Below are 18,112 nucleotides of genomic sequence, written 5' to 3'. Positions count from 1 at the left end.
TAGCGACGCTCGTTCAGCGCGCAGAGGACGTTCGTCCAGAAAATGGACGCTCATCCAGAAAGTGGACGCTCGTCCACGCTCGTGCATAACGCTCGAAACGCTCGTCCACGCTCGTCTAGAACGCTCGAATCGCTCGTCCAGCAGAGGACGTTCGTCCACGCTCGTCCAGTCCAGAAAATTGGACGCTCGTGTGACTCAATTAATTGAACCCTTCTCTTTAAAAGATGATTCAGAGGAGTTGCAAAAGCAGATCTGGACGGAGAGGAGACTAGGGGTGACGCTGTAGCAGCTGCTCCAAGGGCTTCCATGGTGGAAAATCACCAATTTCCACCATCTAATCCATCATTCCTCTCTTCAAGTGACAACGAGATCGTTGACACATTCCTAAATACTCTGTGATCACCCTTCTGTAAGACCATGGTGAGCAGTGTTTTCCTAAGCTTCTCAAACTTGCGATAATCCAAGAAAGAATTGAAATTGGTGTGAAGACTGGGAAGATTGTACAAGGTCTTACAATGAGAACGAATGTGATCAAATCTGGTTTAAGCCTCGGACAAGGAGAGAAGAAAGAGCTCAATCACATCCTACGGCTCAAATACCGTTTGTCCTACCCTTTGAAAGTACTCCGAGACAAGATTGGACTCAGCCCAAACTCAACTTCCCACCAAGCTGTCGGGTAGAAAACGTTTGATCAAGAGAAAGGGCCTACGAGTTTCACTCCTATTCATATAAATTGCTTCCAAGTCTTATGCATAAAAAAGGTTGGTCTCCACTTGTTACATGGAGCCTCTAAAACCTCAATACCTCAAGACTCATGATACAACATACACAAAAGGTGATTACCACGGAGCGGCCATCGATCGTTCCAAAAGTACTGGTGGTTCAAGCGCGAAGGCAAACTTTGATTCATTCAAGATATTTAAAGTTTGAAGAAAGTTAATCCAGCACTGTGGTGAGGCGTGAGTTCATCTCTACGAATGCCATGGACGAGTGAAGAGGACTCTCGGATTGTTTGGAAAGCATAAGCTATTGTAAAAGTTGGAACTGATGTTGTTTTGCTCGAGCTTTAATTTGTCTCACTATGAGGTTTACGCTCATTGAAATCATGCTTTCATCCATGTGAACTTTCATTACTTGGTATCTCCAAGGTTTACTGGAAATCATGTCCTAATAGGGTGTCGCCAAACAAAAAAAAAAATGATGATATATAAAAAAAAAAGGAGGTTTGTCGAAATTTCAAATTGTGCAAATTTGTTTACGATTTCTTTGTTCTTCTCTTCCCATTTCTTTGTCTCATATGCATAATGATTTCAAAATTGTGTTCTTCATGCTCATGGCGTTCATTTCATTCGAAGTCTTTTTTCCATATTTTCTTTGTAAATAATTTATTTTCTGTTGAACCCGGTTTTCCATTATTTCGTTTAAATTAGAAATTTTTGTTTAGACCGAAGAAAAAAAAAACCATAAAAATCTAATTTCATTTCATCATCGGAGCAGGAAATTACAGTAAAGGTCGGATACACTCATACGATCTTGGCATTTGATAAATAAAGTAAAAATGCATAAAAAAGAGAAAAAAGCAGATATAACAAAGAAGTGCAAAGTCACAAATTCAAATAAAAAACAAAAAAAAGAGCAGAAAATAAACAAAAGCAAATAAAAGATTGTTCAAGGTTCGATCACTGGTGATCGTTAATTTTACAGACCATGAAAATAAAAAAAAAAATAAAAGGAAATTCAGCGAAAAAATTCCCGAGCTGGTTGCGGTGGTCTGAGGGAGAGCTCCGTCGAGGGAGCTCTGGTTCGGAAGGTGAGATGCATGGGTGGAGCGATTTGTCGTCCGTCCCTGTCGTCGTCAATGATGATCGGAACGGGGAACAAGTTCAGCAGCCTCGGCGCCCTCATGATCACCCAGTCGTATTCTTTCCAAAAAAAAAAAAAGAAACAAAAAACTTTTGTCAATAATAAGAAGAAGAGTAATTTTCAAAAAAATAAAAAAAAAAAAAAAGAAAAGAAAGGAGATGGAAGTGATCAGGGTACTTACCATACATGTATAGCGGCAGTTGTGAGAACTGAGTGCCAGTAGGGTCTATCTCCGCTTGCCAGCGCCTGACCCGATTGCCGTGGTTGTTAAACCAGCAGTGCACATTGTATTCAGTGACATCTGCGAAAACCCTTAGTCGAGACGCAATTTCGACGACTTGCGCTCTGCTGGGATGTGTGACCCCGTAATTGTAAATATTGGTCATCATTCTGACCTGATCGTCAGTAGGTCGCCACCGCTGACTGGTGTACCTCTCCATCTCCATCTCGTTCATCTTTCCTCTCTAAGTTTTCTAAAACAAAAAAAAATAATAATAAAAAGTAAAAAGAACAAGAACATAACAAAAGCATAAAAAAAAAAAAAGTATTTTCAGTGTTTTCTTTATTCGTTTTTGTTTCCTTTTAGTTTATTTTGTCCGGTCAGTCTTTGTTATTTCAGTGTCTGGTCTCGGATCTGTTTCACGGTCCTTGCAAAAGGGTCCTAAACGGATCTATGTCCTTTTGTCTTTGTCCATATTGTCCATGTTCGGTTCATACAATTAAAATTATCTTTTTAAGTTTTCTGATTTTATGGGGTACGTGGCGTTGTTCTACCCGATTGTCTCTGCCATACCTTCAATCGAAGGGAGATTAACGTCTGGTTTCCAGCCTATATACCCCTTAAGTTAAGACAATTGTGTTTTTAAGTGTTTTAAGTTTTTTTTAAAATTAAAAAAAAAGAGGAAGAAAGAAGACTCAGAAAGAAAAGCAAAGAAGGGCAAGACGGAAATAAAAGCAAGCGAAGCAGAAAGCTAAAAAGTAAAAGGCAAGAACAGAAAGCGTAAAGGGAAAAAGAGCAGAAAGCATAAAGAAAGGAAATATAAAAGGGAACGGGAAGAAGAAAAAAGCAGAGAAAGCATCAAAGGGCAGAAAAACAAAAAAAAAATGAAGGGCGAAAAGGGAAGAAAAAACAGAAAGGGGAGAGGGGAAGGAAAGCAGAAACAGAAAGCTAAAGAGTTAAAAGGAAAAGAAAGCATCAAAGAGGAAAGGAAAAAGGAAGAACGAAAAAAAAAACTTAAAGGAAAGGAAGAGGATTAAGATCTTAGAGGACTTACCTGGAAGCAGAAGGGCTTACAGAGGCTCGTCGCAGCACTGGGACGCCTCCGAAAGCACACGGGGGCAGAGGCTCCTCGCAGAAATCCAGACACTCAAGGAAGAGAGAGAAGAGAGAGAAGAGGGAGAAAGAGAAGGATAGAGAGAGAGCGAGATCGGGAAAATGTCGCTCAGACGCCGAAGGGGTACCCGTTTTATAGCTGAGCAAATCCACTGTGGCTACAGTTCCGGTCGCTGCAACCGTCTGGTGTCGGTCTGATTTCTTTCTGAGTTTTACAAAAAAAAAAAATAATAAAAATAAAAATAAAAAAATTTTGAAAATCTGAAAACGGGTAGGGTTTTGTTGGGTCGATCCGGCCCAATACAAGACTTCTTAGATGATCCGGTTTCACAAAAAAAAAAACAATAAAACAAAATATAAAAAATATGATAAATAGAAAATTTTCAAAAAAAAAAAAATAATAAATGGAGTGATGTAAAATTTGATGTGTTCAAAATTGTTTTTCATTGACTTGATAAAGAACATTTCTCAGGTTCATTGGGCCTCATTGTCATGTTAACCTTCTTTGAACCCAATTCTTCTGAAATATAAATTTGAGTGAAGAATTATTTTTTGCATGTGTGTAATTTCACATCACACCATTTTGTTTGATTTTTATTCCTCCTTCTTCTACATTTTGAATAAATCTAAAAAAAAAGGAACAGTGCTCGAGCCCATTAGGCCCAATGGCCTTCGTGGTTTTCTCTCGAGTATACTTCTTTTGAAAATATGTCAAAAATGTTTTGTTTTCACATTTTTGCTGTGAATGATGTTTTGTACATTTGTTCAAATTGGCTTGTGTAATTTTCTTTGCATTTGTAACAAAAAATCTGATAATGAAAGATGAACAGTTTTTGAGCCCATTAGGCCCTTTCGGCATATGTGGTTTCTCTGGAACCCAGTGCATCTGAACTACTGAAAAAATACATGTTTTTGTTTATTCAAATTCGTGATCTCCCTTTTGATTTGTGTGAATAAGATATTTTGTGCTGAAAAATAAAGATAGAGGAATTCAGACTTTGTTTGAAGAATTTTTGTCATGGCTGTAAGAAAACTAGTTTTGGGCCCATTGGGTCGAGAGTGTTGTGAAGCTTTCTTTAATTCAATTTTCTGAAATCCTCTGATAAAAAAAAAAAATCGATTTTCTTTAGCTTGTTCCATAAAATATGAAAAAATGAAAAAAATATTTTCCTTTGTAACTCTCCTCTGTCAAGCTTTCACGGCTCAGGTCATCTGATCCATTGGGTCAATGTGCCTGGTAAGTCCAACTTCCTTTTTTTACTTCTCCTTGGGTCCGATCCGATCTGGATTTTCCCGTGTCAGAAAGTGAATAAACAAAAAAAACAAAAAAAACTTTTTTCAAACGTTTTTTCTCTAAATCAAATTTTCTCATATCAATTTTTGCATTGCCCATAAAAGCCTAGTTCCTACACTGGTCCATAAAAGCCCAGTTCTCACTGGTCCCCTAAGCCCAGTTCCACACTGGCCTCCAAGCCCAGTTTCCGCACTGGTTCCCAAGCCCTTGTTTCCATTTTAGCACCCAAATCTCGTTTCCCATACTGGCCTGCAAAGCTCAGCTCCTATACTGACCCGCAAGGCCTAGTTGCTACATTGGCTGAGAAATCCCAATTTCCACAAAAGCCCATTTCCCATACTGGCTTGCAAAGCTCAGTTTCCATACTGACCCGCAAGTCCCAGATTCCACAAGGGTCAAAAAAATCTCAATTTCCACAACAGCTCATAAATCACATTTCCCCAATGGCCAAGAAAGCTCATTTCCCATACTGGTCTGCAAAGCTCGGTTTCCATACTGACCCGCAAGGCCCAGTTTCCACATTGGCCAAAAAAAATCTCAGATGCCAAAAAAAAATCTCTCAATTTCCACATTAGCCAGAAAGCCCATTGCCGATATTGGCCTGCAAAGCTCAGTTCCCATGCTAACTCGCAAGGCTCAGAAAGCCCATTTCCCATACTGGTCTGCAAAGCTCAGTTTCCATACTGACCCGCAAGGCCCAGATTCCACATTGGCAAAAAAAAAAAATCCCAATTTCCCCAATGGCTCACAAAGCCTATTTGCCATATCGGCCCGCAAGGTCCAGTTTCCAGGCTGATCTGCAAAGCCCAATTTTCAAACAAAAAAAAAAAGAATCTGTTTTTCAACTAGCATCATCATTTTCATTTCATATACTTTTCTTCATGCATAAAACCAAAAAATACGCAAAAGTTTGAGTCATTTGTTTTCGATGCAAATCATCCATTTTATGAGATTTCAAAAAAATATAATGGATGTCATAATCTCCTGGAGTCAAATGATCAAATCACATTCTTAGGAGATATTTGTGTGTGCATTGCTTGAAATCATCGTCCTTCAACCTTCGCTATACCAAGAGATTGGCCCAATCATATTCTTGAGCCCAAATGATAAACACCAAGTTTTACACTGGGGCAGATTTTCCTTTACCTCCACTAGCGTTCATTTGGGAGATTCCTGAATCCGTTAAGACAAAACAAAAACAAGGAAATAATGAATAAATAAAAAAATGAATGACTCTTGTTGAGATCATTTAGTCTTGTCTCTTAATTAATCTTTTGAAAATAAAGCGATCAAAATTTGAAGTGATGTGTGGCCATCTTTCTTCATCCAAAAACAAAAAAAAACACAAAATATATCCTTTGATACCAAATTTGAGCCAATAAGAAATTTTTTCAAAATTTTACCCAAACAAGGGTTACCATCACGGTAGAAGTCAACTCAAATTGCAAGAGGAACACACTCAGTGATCAAATGAAGTGAATTCCTCAAAATTGAAGCAAAATGCAAAGAATCACAAAGTGATGGCAAGCAAAGAATGAAATTTGAGAAAGGGCAAAGTAGTCAAAACAGTTTTGACGAATAACTGACGCAAGGTGCAGATGATAACTCTTGTTTCAAATAACCCACAAAAATTTATTTGAGCCTTTATATCCTTTCTTTCAATACCCCTTAGCCCAAGCCACATTACAAGCCCAATAAAAGTCCACACAGATTGAATAATGGTTGCTTAAATTTTCATGAAGCTTAATTTTTGGGACAAGACAAAAATGATTAACAATGCAGTAAAAAAAAAAATGAAAATAATGATGAAAAATAAATGTCCTCGAATGAAGGGAACTCCCTATTGATCAAAATTACACAAAGGAAAATCAAGCCAATTGGGGCAATTTTTTCAAGCCAATCCTTTTCATATCCATCACAAATTCCTGAACACATTCAAATCCCATCCAAACTCTTCCCCCGATTCCCAAACTTGGGGCAACTTTGTAAGCTCTTCATAACCTTTTCGCTTGTTCTTCCAAACTGGGGCAACTACGTGAGTTTCATATGTTTCGGCCCGGCCCATTCAGGATATTGGACGACTTTGTCAATCTCACATTTGTTTCATCTGTATATTCAAAATTCGTACCAAGACCGGGGCATCCCTTGTTGGGCCTCTCAGATTTGTCCGTACTGAAATTCGTAAATACACCCTCAAAACAGGGGCAGACGCTTTGGGGCTTTGTATGATTTTGAGTCCATCTTATCATTCGGAAACCCAAAGTGGGGGGCAACTTCTTGTGGAACTTCGCTTAATTGACTCATACCCAAAACCAAGGCGTGACTTTCATATGTTTCAGCCCATTCAGAGTATTGAGCAATTTTGTTAAATCTCAAATTTTTTCATCTGAATATTCAAAGCTCATACAAAGACCGAGGCATCCCTTGTTGGACCTTGCATGATCTTGGTTCGCCCCGAACTTCAAAAGTCTAAAACCACCAAAATTGGGGCAATTTGCAAATCCCACATTCTCACTCCTTGATTCCTGATTTATTCCCTCTCAATTCACAGATACATTTGCCCATGCAAATACTTTTAGCATGCTCTAAACTGGAGCAGCTTCTGGGTATCTACTACCTCACATTGGCCTTTGTAGCCGTTTTAAGGAGTAAGAGGCCCAAGTAGCCATCCCGGTACTCTCCAAGTCCTTCCCATCATCCTCCATATATATATTTTTTTTTCAACCCCTGATATCAAGCATGTACACACTAGTATCTCATCAAGAAATGCGTAGCACACAAGCTTCATTTTGCACAGTTGACTTTAGGATTGGTCATCCATTGAAGGAAATTGGAAGTCTAGATCGTCATAAATTTGATGATTCCAAAGAAAGCAATTTGACTCAGAAAAATGTCACAGTTTCATAATCTACCCATACATCATGTACATGTTTTCATCAACTTTGAATTTGCCTCCATGTATATTCATCAAATTTTTCTTCCTTCAAAAGGACAAAAAATGCATCAAAGTTTTCCTCTCCAATTTCAAAAATTACATCAATTTTCCTTCTTTCAAAAAGACAAAAAATCAACATTCGTCAAAGTTTTCTTCTCCAAATTTCAAAATTTACATCAACCAAGTTTCTCTTGCATATCAAGATTTCAAATCTTTGTACAAAAATGCAACACCTTGTTTCTTAATTTCAAAATCACAATCAAAATCAAAAAAAGGTTCTCAAAATTTCAACAAATTCAAAAATTTCAACTTTCAAAACAATCAACCAATTTTGCTTTCTGTCATTGGTATCTCGGCCCTCTGTAAGACAATGGTCGAGCCCAATTTTGCTTTCTATCATTGGTATCTCGGCCCTCTGTAAGACAATGGTCGAGCCCAATTTTACTTTCTGCCATTGGTATCTCGGCCCTCTGTAAGACAATGGTCGAGCCCAATTTTAATTTCTGTCATTGGTATCTCGGCCCTCTGTAAGACAATGGTCGAGCCCAATTTTGCTTTCTATCATTGGTATCTCGGCCCTCTGTAAGACAATGGTCGAGCCCAATTTTACTTTCTGCCATTGGTATCTCGGCCCTCTGTAAGACAATGGTCGAGCCCAATTTTAATTTCTGTCATTGGTATCTCGGCCCTCTGTAAGACAATGGTCGAGCCCAATTTTAATTTCTGCCATTGGTATCTCGACCTCTGTAAGACAATGGTCGAGCCCAATTTTAATTTCTGCCATTGGTATCTCGGCCCTCTGTAAGACAATGGTCGAGCCCAATTTTAATTTCTGCCATTGGTATCTCGTCCCTCTGTAAGACAATGGTCGAGCCCAATTTTACTTTCTGTCACTGGTATCTCGGCCCTCTGTAAGACAATGGTCGAGCCCATTTTTTTTACTTTTTCAAACGACCCTCTGCATGGCAATGGTCAAGTCAGATTTTACTTTTTCAAATGACCCTCTGCATGGCAATGGTCAGGTACAGATTTTAATTTTTTCAAACGACCATCTGCATGGCAATGGTCGAACCCAATCAAATTCAAATTTCTCATTCATTTAATCTTGTTCATTTTATTTGAAAAAAAAAACAAAAAAATTTTAATTAATTCGAAAAAAAATGAATGAAAAAAAATTCCCTGTTTGTTCCTGATTCTTTTTCATTGAAAATTCTCTGTTTTTCCTTGTGTATTTTGAAATCCGAACGAAATTAATATTTCTATCTTTACTTATCTTTTACTCTGATAATATGAAAACATTGTTTATCATATGATCTAGTAAAATCTAAGTAAAGAGGGGCAATGCCTTATCGTTCGGGTTGATTAATAAATTTACTTTTATAAAAAAAAAAATATTTCCTCGTTCACTGCATCTGTAGCATTGGTGGACCTTTCACGAGGTTGTCACATTTCAATTTTCTCAGTTTTGTTTGTTTTGTTTTGTTCTATATTTGTTTCTTGTTTATCTTGAAATCCAGACGAAATTAGTATTTCTATCTTTACTTATCTTTTACACTGATAATATGAAAACATTGTTTATCATATGATCTAGTAAAATCTAAGTAAAGAGGGGCAGCTGTCAACACTCAATTTCGTCCGGATTGACTAAATAATTTGTTTTATTGTTTTATCCTCATAAAAGGAAAAATTAAAAAATGTGTGTGTATATAAAAAGAAAAAAAATAATAAATAATAAAAAATAAGAAAAAAAAAAAAAGATCAGACGTTCGTCCAAACAGTGAGCGTTCGTCCTTCCCCAACTGTTGAACCGTTCGTTCATTCCCCACTGTTGTGACGTTCGTCCTTCCCCATTGTCGAACCGTTCGTCCTTGCCCACTGTTGAACCGTTCGTCCTTGCCCACTGTTGAACCGTTCGTCCTTCCCCATTGTTCAACCGTTCGTCCAAACAGTAAACGTTCGTCCTTCCCAACTGTTGTTCAGACGTTCGTCCTCTGATACTGTGGACGTTCGTCCAAACAGTAACCGTTCGTCCTTCCCCATTGTTGCTGTTGCCGTTCGTCCGAACAGTGACCGTTCGTCTTGTTGCACTGTTCGACCGTTCGTCCTTTGCACTGATTCGACCGTTCGTCTTTTGCTTTGTTTGACCGTTCGGCATTTCGTTTCTTTTAGGACGTTCGTCCTCATCTTCAACCGTTCGGTCATCAAACGTTCACTATTCGACCGTTCGGCCATTTTATCATTTTGGACGTTCGTCCTCCTCATCAAGCATTCGGTCATATTTGTTACCGTTCGGTTTTGTGTTAGTGAACGTTCGGTTTTGAAGTTATTTACACTCATTTGAACGTTCGTTTTTGGTGTGTGATTGTTTTTTAGCGTTCGGTTTTGGGGGCTCGTTATTGGTGTACGTTTGATTTTGAGCGTTCGGTTTATATTGTTTAATGAGCGTTCGGTCTTCACTTGAACGCTCGGTCTCATTTGAACGTTCGGTCTCCATGTGTTTGTCTTCAGCGTTCGTTTGTCTAGCGTTCGGCCCAGCAGCAAACATCATTCGTCAAAGAAAGTGTAAGGCGTTCGTCCTAATCACTCCCATCCTCTGCCGCTCGTCCACCTCAACCCTCTGAGTGCTCGTCCTGAGTTCTTTGAGCGTTCGTTCTCTTGTTGCGAGAACGTTCGTCCTATTTCCCTTCTACCATTCGTCCAGAGCGCTCGTCCTGAGCGCTCGTTCACAACACCCCTTTCTCAACGCTCATTCTGAGCGCTCGTCCACCTCACCCCTCAGACAACGCTCGTCCTGAGCGCTCGTCCACCTCACCCCTTAAATACCGCTCAACCCCAATGCAAAAAGGAAAAAAGAACAGCACCATCATCAGCTTCATCCTCATTCCCTCACGACCATCATCTTGATCCTTACACCTTATACACGGCCAACACCTATCAACCTTCCCTAACTTTCCCGATATCTTCCAGCTTTCCAACCAAGCCTGTTTCTTTCTCACTACCCTTCACCTCAAACACCCATCATCTTCATTTCCAACCTCTGACCATTCCTTTTCATTCACCTCCAACACTTGATCATCATCCTCCATATTCACACACAGCCAACAACTCACGGTCAGCCCCTTCATCTTCTCAGACCATTCTCCAACCCCTCTGCTCCTCTCACCCAACCATTTCTTCTTCACAACTCACTCACTATTTCCACTACATTTCCCGTCACCGTATCACCCATTCTTACCATTTTTCAATTACCCAACTCACACAACCAAATAACCCAACCCATTCCCAAATCACCATCAACAGCGAAGAAAGGGGCAAGATCTGACGCTGCGGCTAGCGGCGGCCTTGGAAACGTCTGTGAACTGCCGGCAACATTAGAGATCAGGAGGGGCCTGGATCTGGTGGCAGAAACGAACCCCTCCCTGGCCTGCCGGTGTCGGAGGAAGCAGCTGGGTTCAACGACGCAGCGACGAGGAGTCTGGCAGAGGCCGCAGTGCGTGTGCGGCAGAGGCAGACCCTTCCCTGGGTTGCCATTTTCGAAGACGAGAGAGAGAACAGTGATGCCGTGGCCGGTGTTGGCTCCGACGGAGTGATGTCGTCGCCGATAAGACTGAAAGCGGCACTGGCAGCGGCGGTCGTTTGAGCGTTTTTGGGAGAGAAATAAACTGTGGGTTTCATTTGAGTGAGGCGTGATGGGGAAAATGGGAGAACCCCTAACTTTCTCCTGAACAGGAACAAAAAAAAAGCCTTGGGCCAGATCCACATAGTAAAAAAATTACATTTTCCCTTTCAAGCACCCCCTGTTTCTCACCCGCACATCCCCTTTCATCTGGGCTTAAGCCCTTCCACAAACAAAATAAAAAGAGGGTCTCAGCCGTTTTTCTGCACCCCTGGATCATATATCTGCACCCTTTTTATCTAGGCAATAAAAAAAAAGGAAGAAGATTTGGACCCAACACACATTCACCAGATGCATCTCCTCCAGATTTCATCTTTACACCCCTGGCAGTTGCAAAGGAGCTTCAATTTCACACGTCAATCCTGGTTTTATCTCTGTACCCTTAATTTTGTTAATTTTCTCTTGTTTTGTTTTTTACGCTTTAGTTTCTTAATTTTATTATTATTTGTTTGGTCATTAATTTATATCGTGTAATCCCCTTGTAAAGTAACCCCCATCCCTCTGTACTGTATTTGTCTTGTTTATTTGCTAAACACTACACGCGCTTTTTTTTTATAATGAACAAAAATTACAAAAAATAAATAAATAAAATAAATAATGAATTTGACAAAATCCCAAAAATACGTTTTAAAGGTTTAGGCACATGTGTGATCGCACGCATCGTCCTTGTGCCAAAAACCTTTTCTCTTTCTTACATCAAAACGCAAAAAATATGTTTTAAAGGTTTAGGCACATGTGTGATCGCACGCATCGTCCTTGTGCCAAAAACCTTTTCTCTTTCTTCAAAAATACCAAAAAATACGTTTTAAAGGTTTAGGCACATGTGTGATCGCACGCATCGTCCTTGTGCCAAAAACCTTTTCTCTTTCTTACATCAAAATACCAAAAAAATATGTTTTAAAAGGTTTAGGCACATGTGTGATCGCACGCATCGTCCTTGTGCCAAAAACCTTTTCTCTTTCTTACATCAAAATACCAAAAAATATGTTTTAAAGGTTTAGGCACATGTGTGATCGCACGCATCGTCCTTGTGCCAAAAACCTTTTCTCTTTCTTCAAAATACCAAAAATACGTTTTAAAGGTTTAGGCACATGTGTGATCGCACGCATCGTCCTTGTGCCAAAAACCTTTTCCCTTTTCTTCAAAAAAATACCAAAAAAATATAAAAATCCTCAAAAACCAAAAACATTCACTTTTTCAAAACTACAAACAATATCGCCTTGTAGAACTACGTGATCCTTGATTCTCCGTCAAAAGTGGAGATACGTAGGAGCAAGGCCAGTCCTTGTCAGGCTCATTTCCCTCAAAATCCAAATCATTTTCTAAACAATTTTCCAAGCAAATTTCTCAAACAGTTTTCCAAATGAACTACGGAACCCTGATTTCTCATTCTGAATGAGAATACGTAGGAGCAAGGTCAATCCTTGTCGGGCCCAAAAAAGCTAAAAAATATTGTTTGTTTCTTTAGAGTTTTATTTTAAGGGAATGTTAAACGCTTTGAAAACCACATCCACATTTGCACATTTAGTTAAAGGTACTGCCTTAGGGCAGGCGTTGTAGGGTGCTGATACCTTCCCTACACGTAACCGACTCCCGAACCAAGAATCTGGTTCAATTTGACCATGCCTTATCATTTTATGGTTTTTCCGTAGTTTTCCAGAATAAACTATGGTGGCGACTCCAAAATCTCTTTTTTTCAAAATTTATTATCTTCTTTTATTGGATCGTCGTCCCGTCGCGATTCCGGTTGCGACAATTATTATTAAATTTCATTTTTACATTAAGTCATGGTAAGGATGACAGAGAAAAGATTGGAGTGAGAGAGATGAAAGAAAAATGATTGAGAAGAACGAGAGTGGTGAGTAAGGGTTTGGGATTTCTTTTTTTAGTTTTGATAATAAAAATTATTAACATATCCTTAACCTTAAAACTTAGAATCGATAATATATTAAAAATCAGGCGTTTATGCCTTAGCAAACCCATATATATTGAAATTTTTTTATAATATAAAAATTATCTGATTTAAAGATTAAATTATAGCAATTTTTATTATTATGCCAATGGGTGTATCTAACTGCGTCATTAGCTTACACGTACTAAAAATTATGCAAGATATGCTTAAACAGAAGAGGTTAAATTTGTAAAAGTAGACCAATTGAAAGCCCACAAATGTAATTAATTTGTATAGAATATGACAGGGGTTGTGTGTTACAGTTCTAGCTTGAATGAACCCCACAAAGTGCCTTTTAGCTTCTGGACTTTTTCAAATATGAAATATTCTTGCTACAAAATCAAATATTTTTCTATTTCAGTTAAAGTTTTATCCATTATTACTTCAATTTAATTTATGGGTTTCGAGTACAAAAGATAATTATAATACTTTTTTCTAAAATAAATTTCGTTTGCAATTTCCACGAGGTGTAAGCTTTAGCCACCAAAGTCCAACTTCACCAACCACTCTGAGACCATTCATAGATTGTAGGTTTTTTTTGGTAAAGAAATCAATCAATTCAGGTTTTGACTTTCTGACTATACAGTTTTGTTTTTGGTATCCCTACACTAAAAAGTCATTCAAAGGTATTTATTAGAAATGACTTTGAATTTTACTCTTCATTTTATTTTTCCAATGTTTTTATTAAGGAAAAATGGTTTTAATGATAACATGCTCCTGAAAGAAGAAAAATTACTGTTATTGGGCATGCTTATCAATCAATTAGAGAAAAAAAATCTATGATCAAAACATCATCATGAGGTTTATTTTTAGCAATCACTACCTTTTTGTCTTTTCCTTTTTCATTCTTAACCAATTTGGTTTTGTTTTTTCTTAACAAGAGTACTACTTTTTTGAATAAAAGTTTCAAATTTTAAAAATGTAAAAAATGCAAATGTTTTGTTACTCCCTAACATTTATTACTGCAACGATGGATCATCTAGTTCTGTCATTATCCATTACACTTTTGTTCAGATCAATCTTCTTGATGATATGTTATGATTGCCAATAAATGTAGAAAGAGTAGGGAAATTACCAACAGTACTGAACAATCCATTAATGAAAAAGAACTCTATATCTGTTTTTTTTTTTTACTTATACTGTAATTTTAAAATACATTGATATATTAAAAATAAGCATTGCTTAAACCAAAAAACAATACTTCTGTTATGTTTGAGTCCAATCTTCAAATTTGGAGAAGATGATACAAAATCTCTGACATGACAATTCCTTGTGCAACTGTGTTTAGCCTCTAATCTCATGCTCTGCAAATTCCATTTCAAAAAGCAGCTTCCTTTCCCTCCAATTGCTTATTCATTTGCCACTCAGTGCACCCACTCATGGACCAAATTTCCTGATGAAACCCACTTAAGGGATCCTCGCACTGTTCATTTATTTTGTGCCAACGCCCTCAAAGTCTCCGCCAAATGGGCCCTTTTTCCTGAAGGGAAACAATTGCATGCCCATTTGATAAAGTTTGGATTTTGCCATGTTCTGTCCCTGCAAAATCAGATTTTGATTGTTTATCTTAAGTGTAAAGAAACTAAAGATGCACAGAAACTGTTTGAGGAATTGCCCGTTAGAAATGTGGTTTCGTGGAACATTATAATTCGGGGCATTCTTGGATGTGGCAATGCAGTTGAAAATGACTCGAATCAACAACTCTGTTTTTCTTATTTCAAAAGGATGTTGTTGGAAACGGTAGTTCCGGACAGTAACACTTTGAATGGTCTCATTGGTGTTTGTATAAAGTTTCGTGATATTGACTTGGGTTTCCAGTTGCATTGTCTTGCAGTGAAACTGAGACTTGATTTGGATTGTTTTGTTGGAAGTGTTCTTATTGATTTATATGCTAAATGTGGCTTGGTTAAGAACGCAAGGATGGTTTTTCATGTTGTTCCTCAAAGAGATTTGGTTATGTGGAATGTGATGATTTCATGCTATGCCTTGAATCGTTCACCGGAAGAGGCTCTGGGAATGTTCAACTTGATGCGATCAGATGGTGGAAATGGAGATGAGTTCACTTTTAGCAGTGTGCTCAGTGTATGTGATACATTGGACTGTTATGATTTTGGAAGGCAGCTTCATGGACACATTCTGAAACAATCATTCGATTCAGATGTGCTAGTAGCTACTGCATTGATTAACACGTATGCGAAAAATGAAAATATAACTGACGCACACAAAACATTTGATAGGATGGTGATAAGAAATGTTGTGGCTTGGAACACCATTATCGTTGGGTGTGGGAATTGTGGAGAAGGGAATGAGGTTATGAACCTTCTGAAAGAGATGCTTCACGAAGGGTTTTTCCCTGATGAACTAACTATTTCCAGCACTATTAGTTCATGTGGCTATGCTTGTGCCATTACTGAAACAATGTTACTCCATGCTTTTGCAGTTAAATCCTCATTTCAAGAATTTGTATCTGTTGTTAATTCTCTGATTAGTGCGTACTCCAAGTGTGGTAGCATAGCTAATGCATGTCAATGCTTCAGATTAGCTGCAGAACCTGATCTTGTTACATGGAGTTCATTGATAAGTGCATATGCATTCCATGGTCTAGCCAAAGAAGCAACTGAAAGATTTGAGAAGATGCTATCTTGTGGAGTAATTCCGGATCAAATTTCTTTTCTTGGTGTTCTCTCCGCTTGTTCTCATTCTGGGCTTGTGGCTAAGGGGCTTCACTACTTTAACTTGATGACCAGAGTGTATCAGATTGTTCCTGAATCTGGGCATTATACCTGCCTAGTTGATCTTCTTGGAAGATATGGTCTTATAAATGAAGCTTTTGAATTCTTAAGGTCACTGCCAATGGAAGCTGAATCGAATACATTGGGAGCATTTATAGGATCCTGCAATGTCCATGCAAATATAGAACTGGCTAAATGGGCTGCAGAAAAGCTCTTCATCATAGAACCAGAGAAGAATGTGAACTATGCAGTCATGTCTAATATTTATGCTTCCCATAGACATTGGTGTGATGTAGAAAGAGTTCGTGGAATGATGAAGAACAAGGGTGATGCAAGAGTCCCTGGTTGCAGCTGGATTGAAATTGGTAATCGAGTTCATTCGTTTGTATCAAATAATAAGACACACCCTAAAGCCTTAGAAATGTATGCTACATTGAAAATGCTACTTTGGCCAATGAAGGAAAAAAGTGGTATGAATTTGTGAACGATACATCAATCTGTGATCTACATAATGATTGTTGTAGTGTTAGGGTTCAGGTTCGATCGGATCATCTGAGAGGTATTTTATTCATCGAAGTTAATGTACATTTAGTGAGAGCTAATTATAGTATTGTTATTAAAACATTGAATTTTAAATTACTATTAAAAGAGCATTTCTATTAATAACTACAATGAATCTAGATCTAGATAATAAAGAGAAAATATGTATATCAAATAGTCCATAAAGATTATATTAAATAGGAAAGATAATAAAAGCAAAATGTGCTCTAACTCAAGGGATTCTATATTTTTGTTAGAAATTCAATAAATTGAAGTTACACGTTAAATAAAATCAGTAAGATAATTAATATATAAGTAGAAAAATTCATCAATTTGTTTTTTTGGAATGAGAATCAAATCTAATTCATTCATACTGAATTCTAATAATCTGTGTGACAATAAATTATATTAAAGATTAGTATAGGCTATTGAAATAAATCTAATTCATTCATACTGAATTCGAATAATATGTGTGACAATAAATTATATTAAAGATTAGCATAGGCTATTGGAATAAAACTTAAATTGAAGAACACAATTTTTACTTACGTGTTGATTCTATACAGAGACGGACTAATGAGAATTTTTGGATTAGATCGTTGATTGGGTTTTAAAGTTGTTTTGGTATGGGCCGAACTGTCAATTTTTATGTTGTTTGTATTGTGTCACTTTATCTTTTGTTTGTTTGGTCTCTTCTCATATGTTCAAAACCGTTTGAATAATATATGTAGAAGGTATTCTGATATTAAAGTCATTAAGTAATTGATTAAAAGAGTATTAAATGCATTATGCATGTATGTACAATCATATATATTTTATAATTTTATTTATAGTAGCTTTTATGAGTTTTTGCATTTTATTAGATGAGTTGTTAAGATTGAAAAGTTCACAGAATTTGAAGCCAAGAGGTTAAGACAGCTAGGACGAACATGACTAACAAGTTAAGACCAAACGAGGTCGAGATCGAACGAGACTGAGAAATTGAGACCGATAGATTAAGGTCGAACAAGACTGAGATGTCAAGACTGAAAAGTCCACAAAATTCAAGGCCTTGAGGTCGAATGAGGCCAAGTTGTCTCGACTAAAAAATTGACAAAATTTAAGGTTAAGAGGTTGAGGTTAACAAGTCGAACGAGGCCGATAGGTTGAGGTTGAATGAGACCGAACAAGGTTGAGTTGTTAAAACTGAAAAGTTGACAGAGAATTTGAGACTAATAGGTTGAGGCCGATAGGTTGAAGCCGAACGAGGTCGGCGGGTTAAGGTCGAATGAGGCTAACAAGTTGAGGCCGAACTAGGCTGACAAGTTGAGGCCGAATGAACCCGAAAAGTTTACTTCTTTCACTACTATATTGATCGTCATGTTTCTTGTGGTTACAATGGAAGTAAGATAAATGCTTGCTCGACTCCACGCTGGGCCCCAAAATGTTTTGCTATGGGTTGGATGAGTGATGTCAATTCTCGAATAGCTTGTCTTGTGTCACTCCTATATCTTGTCTATTCGGTCTCCCAAGTCTCTCATATGTCCAAAACATTTGGATGGTACCTGTAAAAGGTACTATGATACTAAAGTTAATATGTGATTGATCAGAAGAGTATTAAATACGGTAGTGCATATGTGTGTACAACCATACATTATACTTTTATTTATAGTAGTTATTATGGATTTTTATCTTTTTTTTGTTGGCCTAATCATGGTCAATCATACATTAATTAACACTAGTAAAATTATTTCTGGTTATCATTGGTTAAGCACTAATCTGACCTTTATTTTGTAATTGATCGGTCTT

General features: G+C 37.7%; 1 protein-coding gene across 1 annotated transcript; it reads left to right on the top strand.

The window, feature by feature from the left end:
• Positions 1-14,239: 14,239 nt before the first annotated feature.
• Positions 14,240-16,358, top strand: LOC108321587 (pentatricopeptide repeat-containing protein At2g46050, mitochondrial). Its single transcript, XM_017553385.2, has one exon. It carries the CDS (start codon positions 14,352-14,354, stop codon positions 16,266-16,268), a length of 1,917 nt encoding a protein of 638 aa, XP_017408874.1. The 5' UTR covers positions 14,240-14,351; the 3' UTR covers positions 16,269-16,358.
• The last annotated feature ends 1,754 nt before the right edge of the window (positions 16,359-18,112 follow it).

The sequence above is a fragment of the Vigna angularis genome, chromosome 9 (assembly GCF_016808095.1).
Source record: "Vigna angularis cultivar LongXiaoDou No.4 chromosome 9, ASM1680809v1, whole genome shotgun sequence".
Classification (NCBI taxonomy): domain Eukaryota; kingdom Viridiplantae; phylum Streptophyta; class Magnoliopsida; order Fabales; family Fabaceae; genus Vigna; species Vigna angularis.
Note: the sequence above shows the minus strand (reverse complement) of the source record. Positions and strands in the feature narration are given on the sequence as shown.

Excerpts from the sequence above, each read along its gene's own strand:
- LOC108321587 (XM_017553385.2), top strand. The coding sequence starts at position 14,352 with ATGCTCTGCAAATTCCATTTCAAAAAGCAGCTTCCTTTCCCTCCAATT.